The sequence below is a fragment of the Oncorhynchus masou genome, unplaced genomic scaffold (assembly GCF_036934945.1).
Source record: "Oncorhynchus masou masou isolate Uvic2021 unplaced genomic scaffold, UVic_Omas_1.1 unplaced_scaffold_618, whole genome shotgun sequence".
In the NCBI taxonomy this organism is placed as follows: domain Eukaryota; kingdom Metazoa; phylum Chordata; class Actinopteri; order Salmoniformes; family Salmonidae; genus Oncorhynchus; species Oncorhynchus masou.
In genome coordinates, this window is record NW_027012609.1 from 212688 (window position 1) to 222192 (window position 9505).

The 9505-nt window shown below is 48.6% G+C and overlaps 1 protein-coding gene across 1 annotated transcript in view; it reads right to left on the reverse strand.

The window, feature by feature from the left end:
• The window catches only part of LOC135536437 (cullin-associated NEDD8-dissociated protein 1-like), an 80606-nt gene extending 71784 nt beyond the window's left edge, over positions 1 to 8822 (reverse strand). The window contains 1 exon segment of the mRNA XM_064962776.1: positions 8488 to 8822. Within this exon segment, the coding sequence (XP_064818848.1) occupies positions 8488 to 8555 (68 nt within the window). The 5' untranslated portion in view covers positions 8556 to 8822.
• Positions 8823 to 9505: the final 683 nt, after the last annotated feature.

Below are 9505 nucleotides of genomic sequence, written 5' to 3' on the forward strand. Positions count from 1 at the left end.
ATACCAGACAGACCAGCTCTGATCTCTTAAGAGTGTGTGTGTGTGTGTGTGTGTGGGGGGGGGAATAACTTTTATCATCAAATCCAATGTAATACATGGGAGTATACATCACACACGATCCGCAAGAAGACACCATCTTGTCTCCATCTTAACACATCAAAGAACTCCTGGTGCGATTCAACAAGGACCCTTTCCTAAATACTATGCATCTCAACACTAGGCTCGTTGATCATCTCTGAAGTGCCCCCCCTCCTCATCGGAACGCAAGAAGCTTTTTAAAACAAGAGGGACAGCGAGAAGGAAGAGAGGAAAGAAAAATAATGAATAATGCATGAGGTCCATGGCCCAAACTCACTGAGAGACAGCCCCACAGCATGAGGTAATGGACTGGAGCACCCACACTCACTGAGATACAGCCCCACAGCATGAGGTAATGGACTGGAGCACCCACACTCACTGAGAGACAGCCCAACAGCATGAGGTAATGGAAGGGAGCACCCACACTCACTGAGAGACAGCCCCACAGCATGAGGTAATGGACTGGAGCACCCACACTCACTGAGAGACAGCCCCACAGCATGAGGTAATGGACTGGAGCACCCACACTCACTGAGAGACAGCCCCACAGCATGAGGTAATGGACTGGAGCACCCACACTCACTGAGATACAGCCCCACAGCATGAGGTAATGGAAGGGAGCACACACACTCACTGAGATACAGCCCCACAGCATGAGGTAATGGACTGGAGCACCCACACTCACTGAGATGCAGCCCCACAGCATGAGGTAATGGACTGGAGCACCCACACTCACTGAGAGACAGCCCCACAGCATGAGGTAATGGACTGGAGCACCCACACTCACTGAGAGACAGCCCAACAGCATGAGGTAATGGAAGGGAGCACCCACACTCACTGAGAGACAGCCCCACAGCATGAGGTAATGGACTGGAGCACCCACACTCACTGAGACAGCCCCACAGCATGAGGTAATGGACTGGAGCACCCACACTCATTGAGAGGCAGCCCCACAGCATGAGGTAATGGACTGGAGCACCCACACTCACTGAGAGACAGCCCCACAGCATGAGGTAATGGAAGGGAGCACCCCACAGCATGAGGTAATGGAAGGGAGCCCCCACAGCATGAGGTAATGGAAGGGAGCCCCCACAGCATGAGGTAATCAGCATGAGGTAATGGAAGGGAGCCCCACAGCATGAGGTAATGGAAGGGAGCACCCACAGCATGAGGTAATGGAAGGGAGCCCCACAGCATGAGGTAATGGAAGGGAGCCCCCACAGCATGAGGTAATGGAAGGGAGCCCCCACAGCATGAGGTAATGGAAGGGAGCCCCCACAGCATGAGGTAATGGAAGGGAGCCCACACAGCATGAGGTAATGGAAGGGAGCCCCACAGCATGAGGTAATGGAAGGGAGCACCCACAGCATGAGGTAATGGAAGGGAGCACCCACACAGCATGAGGTAATGGAAGGGAGCACCCACACAGCATGAGGTAATGGAAGGGAGCACCCACACAGCATGAGGTAATGGAAGGGAGCACCCACACAGCATGAGGTAATGGAAGGGAGCACCCACACAGCATGAGGTAATGGAAGGGAGCACCCACACTCACTGAGAGACAGCCCCACAGCATGAGGTAATGGACTGGAGCACCCACACTCACTGAGAGACAGCCCCACAGCATGAGGTAATGGAAGGGAGCACCCACACTCACTGAGATACAGCCCCACAGCATGAGGTAATGGACTGGAGCACCCAAACTCACTGAGAGACAGCCCCACAGCATGAGGTAATGGAAGGGAGCACCCACACTCACTGAGAGACAGCCCCACAGCATGAGGTAATGGACTGGAGCACCCACACTCACTGAGAGACAGCCCCACAGCATGAGGTAATGGAAGGGAGCACCCACACTCACTGAGAGACAGCCCCACAGCATGAGGTAATGGACTGGAACACCCACACTCACTGAGAGACAGCCCCACAGCATGAGGTCCATGGCCCACACTCACTGAGAGACAGCCCCACAGCATGAGGTAATGGACTGGAGCACCCACACTCACTGAGAGACAGCCCCACAGCATGAGGTAATGGACTGGAGCACCCACCCTCACTGAGAGACAGCCCCACAGCATGAGGTAATGGAAGGAGCACCCACACTCACTGAGAGACAGCCCCACAGCATGAGGTCCATGGCCCACACTCACTGAGAGACAGCCCCACAGCATGAGGTAATGGACTGGAGCACCCACACTCACTGAGAGACAGCCCCACAGCATGAGGTAATGGACTGGAGCACCCACCCTCACTGAGAGACAGCCCCACAGCATGAGGTAATGGAAGGGAGCACCCACACTCACTGAGAGACAGCCCCACAGCATGAGGTAATGGACTGGAGCACCCACACTCACTGAGAGACAGCCCCACAGCATGAGGTCCATGGCCCACACTCACTGAGAGACAGCTCCACAGCATGAGGTAATGGACTGGAGCACCTACACTCACTGAGAGACAGCCCCACAGCATGAGGTAATGGACTGGAGCACCCACACTCACTGAGAGACAGCCCCACAGCATGAGGTAATGGAAGGGAGCACCCACACTCACTGAGAGACAGCCCCACAGCATGAGGTCCATGGCCCACACTCACTGAGAGACAGCCCCACAGCATGAGGTAATGGACTGGAGCACCCACACTTACTGAGAGACAGCCCCACAGCATGAGGTAATGGACTGGAGCACCCACACTCACTGAGATACAGCCCCACAGCATGAGGTAATGGAAGGGAGCACCCACACTCACTGAGAGACAGCCCCACAGCATGAGGTAATGGACTGGAGCACCCACACTCACTGAGAGACAGCCCCACAGCATGAGGTAATGGAAGGGAGCACCCACACTCACTGAGAGACAGCCCCACAGCATGAGGTAATGGACTGGAGCACCCACACTCACTGAGAGACAGCCCCACCGCATGAGGTAATGGACTGGAGCACCCACACTCACTGAGAGACAGCCCCACAGCATGAGGTAATGGACTGGAGCACCCACACTCACTGAGAGACAGCCCCACAGCATGAGGTAATGGACTGGAGCACCCACACTTACTGAGAGACAGCCCCACAGCATGAGGTAATGGACTGGAGCACCCACACTCACTGAGAGACAGCCCCACAGCATGAGGTAATGGAAGGGAGCAACCACACTCACTGAGAGACAGCCCCACAGCATGAGGTAATGGTCTGGAGCACCCACACTCACTGAGAGGCAGCCCCACAGCATGAGGTAATGGAAGGGAGCACCCACACTCACTGAGACAGCCCCACAGCATGAGGTAATGGACTGGAGCACCCACACTCACTGAGACAGCACCACAGCATGAGGTAATGGAAGGGAGCACCCACACTCACTGAGAGACAGCCCCACAGCATGAGGTAATGGAAGGGAGCACCCACACTCACTGAGACAGCCCCACAGCATGAGGTAATGGACTGGAGCACCCACACTCACTGAGACAGCCCCACAGCATGAGGTAATGGACTGGAGCACCCACACTCACTGAGAGACAGCCCCACAGCATGAGGTAATGGAAGGGAGCACCCACACAGCATGAGGTAATGGAAGGGAGCCCCCACAGCATGAGGTAATGGAAGGGAGCCCCCACAGCATGAGGTAATGGAAGGGAGCCCCACAGCATGAGGTAATGGAAGGGAGCACCCACAGCATGAGGTAATGGAAGGGAGCCCCCACAGCATGAGGTAATGGAAGGGAGCCCCACAGCATGAGGTAATGGAAGGGAGCCCCCACAGCATGAGGTAATGGAAGGGAGCCCCCACAGCATGAGATAATGGAAGGGAGCCCACACAGCATGAGGTAATGGAAGGGAGCCCCACAGCATGAGGTAATGGAAGGGAGCACCCACACAGCATGAGGTAATGGAAGGGAGCCCCCACACAGCATGAGGTAATGGAAGGGAGCCCCCACACAGCATGAGGTAATGGAAGGGAGCACCCACACAGCATGAGGTAATGGAAGGGAGCCCCACAGCATGAGGTAATGGAAGGGAGCACCCACACAGCATGAGGTAATGGAAGGGAGCACCCACACAGCATGAGGTAATGGAAGGGAGCCCCACACAGCATGAGGTAATGGAAGGGAGCCCCCACACAGCATGAGGTAATGGAAGGGGGCCCCCACAGCATGAGGTAATGGAAGGGAGCCCCCACACAGCATGAGGTAATGGAAGGGAGCCCCCACACAGCATGAGGTAATGGAAGGGAGCCCCCACACAGCATGAGGTAATGGAAGGGAGCCCCCACAAGCCCCTCTCTCTAAATTGGTGTGTGGGAAAACACTTTCTACCAGGAAGTGATCTTCTATAGTGGAAATCAATCTTCACTACCACGGTACCACCACCACACTAGATAAACATCAGTAGAACCTTAAGAGTATTTTATGTTTTATTTTTCCCCCAAATTCCATTTTCTCTGTTTCGTTGTTTTTCAGGTTTTCCTGTCAAAAATCACACGTACATTTTTTTTAAAGTGATGTTCTAAGTCCACAACAATGGTTAAACCACAGGTATGGGTAAAATATAAGAAATGCTCATTTTGGGGTGTAGATACCCTTTAACTCTGTGGCACCAGCAAGAGACTTGTTTGGTTGGCTGTGTTTCTGTAGTACACGTGATTGTTAATCATTTATGCAAATCATCATTATATATAATTTTGCCAGATAAGCTACTTTGTAGTTAACATTTAACTGAGGTGTTTGCGAAAGCCTTTCCATCTACCAGAAGACTGTTGTCATTATTAGCATCATCGCTAACGGCTACACTTAGTGGTAGACAAACATGTACACACAGACAGGGGTATTCCCGAGCTGATGGAAAACACAAATCACTGATACATTTTGTTGATATTTTATGATAATCTTGTGCAAATGAACCCATTTAATGTCTGGATTCTGTCCTCGTTCTCCAACACCCTAATTTTATTAGGGCCCTAAATTAGACGAGGACAACAAGACTCACACCTACACAAACATGACAGAGTGGATAACATTAGACCTCCCACTCAAATGTGAAAGGCCATTGATTTCCCCTGCTAATAATGATGTCATCATGCAAACGTGCAGAAGCAAGGAGCACCTCTTTACTCCCATCTCCAGACTCAACTCCCATCTCCAGACTCAACTCCCATCTCCAGACTCAACTCCCATCTCCAGACTCAACTCCCATCTCCAGACTCAGAGGTTAGGCCTAAACTCTCAACAGCTACTTCTTGACTGACTCACATCAGAGTTTAGAATCTAGAGGTGGATTTAAAATATTACTCAAGCATGATGGATAATCCAGTGCGCTGGTGTCAAGTCGTGCTTTTGGCAGCTGCATAGGCAATCCCTCAAAACTACAAGGCAATGGGGGCACACAGTGGAACAGGCTCCCTGTACAATAGTCCTGTACCATTTCTCACCGTTCTACCTCCGGTACCACAGAACACAAGCCACCGTCAGTCATTGTTATGAACCTGAAATAGTCTGGGTTCTGTAGAGTTATTGGTAAGACTGCGAATCTGGGAAGCAGCGTAAGTTGATAAGAGATGCTAGGAGTTCCCACACGTACATAGGAAATCTCATCCAACCAGACAGTTCACTCTCGCTCACTCTAATTGAGCCTGGGGGTGATGTTAAGTCATAAACTGTTTCAGAGATGGGCAGGAGAGATATTACATATTATTGGGGCGTACTCAGTATGTCAGGGGAATGGTTACATTCCATATGTTTTATAGTTCCGTCATCATGAAGTGCTTTGAGAGACTAGTCAAGGACCATATCACCTCCACCCTACCTGACACCCTAGACCCACTCCAATTTGCTTACCGCCCAAATAGGTCCACAGACGATGCAATCTCAACCACACTGCACACTGCCCTAACCCATCTGGACAAGAGGAATACCTATGTGAGAATGCTGTTCATCGACTACAGCTCGGCATTTAACACCATAGTACCCTCCAAGCTCTTCATCAAGCTCGAGACCCTGGGTCTCGACCCCGCCCTGTGCAACTGGGTACTGGACTTCCTGACGGGCCACCCCCAGCTGGTGAGGGTAGGCAACAACATCTCCACCCCGCTGATCCTCAACACTGGGGCCCCACAAGGGTGCGTTCTGAGCCCTATCCTGTACTCCCTGTTCACCCACGACTGCGTGGCCACGCACGCCTCCAACTCAATCAAGTTTGTGGACGACACAAGTGGTAGGCTTGATTACCAACAATGACGAGACGGCCTACAGGGAGGAGGTGAGGGCCATCGGTGTGGTGTCAGGAAAATAACCTCACACTCAACGTCAACAAAACTAAGGAGATGATTGTGGACTTCAGGAAAAGGCAGAGGGAACAGTAGTGGAAAGGGTAGCAAGTTTTAAGTTCCTCGGCATACACATCACAGACAAACTGAATTGGTACACTCACACAGAAAGCATCGTGAAGAAGGCGCAGCAGCCCCTCTTCAACCTCAGGAGGCTGAAGAAATTTGGCTTGTCACCAAAAGCACTCACAAACTTCTACAGATGCACAATCGAGAGCATCCTGGCGGGCTGTATCACCGCCTGGTACGGCAACTGCTCCGCCCACAACCGTAAGGCTCTCCAGAGGGTAGTGAGGTCTGCACAACGCATCACCGGGGGCAAACTACCTGCCCTCCAGGACACCTACACCACCCGATGTTACAGGAAGGCCATAAAGATCATCAAGGACAACAACCACCTGAGCCACTGCCTGTTCACCCCGCTATCATCCAGAAGGCGAGGTCAGTACAGGTGCATCAAAGCTGGGACCGAGAGACTGAAAAACAGCTTCTATCTCAAGGCCATCAGACTGTTAAACAGCCACCACTAACATTGAGTGGCTGCTGCCAACACACTGACTCAACTCCAGCCACTTTAATAATGGGAATTGATGTGAAATTACGTAAAATATATCACTAGCCACTTTAAACAATGCTACCTAATATAATGTTTACATACCCTACATTATTCATCTCATATGTATACATATATACTGTACTCTATCATCTACTGCATCTTTATGTAATACATGTATCACTAGCCACTAACTATGCCACTTTGTTTACATACTCATCTCATATGTATATACTGTACTCAATACCATCTACTGTATCTTGCCTATGCTGCTCTGTACCATCACTCATTCATATATCTTTATGTACATATGCTTTTCCCCTTACACTTGTGTGTATAAGACAGTAGTTTTGGAATTGTTAGTTAGATTACTTGTTGGTTATTACTGCATTGTCGGAACTAGAAGAACAAGCATTTCGCTACACTCGCATTAACATCTGCTAACCATGTGTATGTGACAAATAAAAATTTGATTTGATTTAGTTGTAACATCTGACATTTCAGAGCAAATTACTTTGTGTCTACCTCTCTCTCTCTCTCTCTCTACAGGTGTGAGAAACACTGGAAAACACCAGAACAAGACTACAGGAACACAGCTTTGGATTCCCACAGGTGCACACATCTAAGATGATAGTGGGGAAAAAACTGCAACATTTATTAGGTGGTAGATTACCACTATGTAGTTAGTTATACATGTAAGTTCATGACAACTGTAACAGAATTGTGAAGAGCAGAATGCTGGCTTACATCATCATATTTTCTGGAAAAACAACTGTTCCTCTAATGAGGAGTTGATATGGCTGCAGACTAATTCACGGTTTGGGTTGGAAGTCAATCAAGTTGTTTATGATTGTGTGTTTGGTATGGTTAGTATAAAACACCTGACAGTGAGGTAGTGGTATGCTTCAAAGCTAACTAATCAGCTAACTGAAGGAACTACATTTTGACTCCCCGATCAGGAAAAAACAAACATGCAGGCTGAATTATGTTATGGGATGTACTGTAGTTAGCTAACGTTAGGTAAGCAATCATTCATATGGCATCTGTAGACTGCTAGGATATGTGCAATGCCTTTCTAGCTAACTACTTAGTTAACAACCTAGCTAACTAGTGTAGTCCACTTACTTGAGTTATCTAGACAAATTCGATAACTTTTGTTACCTCAAAACGTTAGCTAGTTTCCTAGCCTTGTTAGCGTTGACAGTAACGACTGTCAGAGCGAGTTAGCCAGCTAGCTAACAACATGACAGGGTTAAATGTAAATATCTAGCTATATATACACACTTTGCAAAACTGACAAATTAGAAATATAATGTCAACATGTTAATTTGTGTTCCTCGCAAGAATGTGTTTATAGCGAGTGGCTAACATTGTTAGTTAGCTAGCTATCGAACGTTAGCAGACTAGCCAAACGACAGAATTGATTTGAGGCCTAAACTAGCTAACTTGCAGGGTTTTCATACGGGAAGATATAACGGTTTGAGTCCAAGTTCAGAATCACAGCGTCATTTCAAATGCATAGATTGTTAAAATATTGTATTTACCTGAAATCCTTGTCGCTTGATGTCATTTTTTCCAATAGATTAGAGATATGGTACGAGGCGCTCGCCATGTTTGCAGTCTGTTGGAGTAGCCTGCTAGCAACCACCAGTCGGTATCACGGAGCGGAAATTCTTATCCACTTTATTTAGCTATTTACTTCTCTTAAACGATTGAAATCGATTCAGTTTCCACTGTCACTTTCCTTTCGATGGAGCGAAGTGATGATCAGCGGCGGAATAACAGAGAATTTAGTCTCATCCTGCGGAGTTTTTGGATGTGTTTGAATGGAGATCTCACTTTGCTCTGCAGAGAGGAGGAGCTGCAGAACCAGATGAGTTCGTTACGGGGGGGGGGGGGGGGGGGGGTCAAAGTTCAGAGTTTATTATAGTGGGGAAGGACCAGACTAGTGAGTTTGTCACTAGTTACCACAGCTATAAAGTCAAACTTGGCTATATCGTAAAAAACACAATTTTAATATGAAAACAAAAATGTACTTTTTTTGGTCTTCATTTTAAGGTTAGGCATAAGATTAGCAGTCGAGGTTAGCCATAATGATGACTTTGTGGGTGTGCTAACTAGTGATGACCTTTTAACGGTGGTGGTCGTCTGAGAAACCTCAATCAAAGATAGTACCAGAGAAGATGGACTAAAACTGCTTATCCAACAGAAATATTTGATCACACTTTGTAGGTGATGTCGTGGCGGCGTTGGCTAACTAAACTCATGTGGAGAAACAATTCAATCGGGGTGGTCGTCTCCTGCCGAACTGCGCATGTGTATATCCCAAAACGCGATATAAAATCGTTTTTGACGAAAATTAAAACGGGTTAGTTTGTCACTTTAATTAGGTTGTGGTAATGACCTGTTCAACTACTTAAGAACGTGGCTTGAATCTACGTTGTGCTTTTAGATTTCGAGAAAATGTACAACTAATGAAGAATTTGTCACTTCTCTCATTGACTCCTCAAATCCCGGCCTGGTCTGTTTCTCAGGCGTTTCGTCAAGTCTCGCGATGTATTT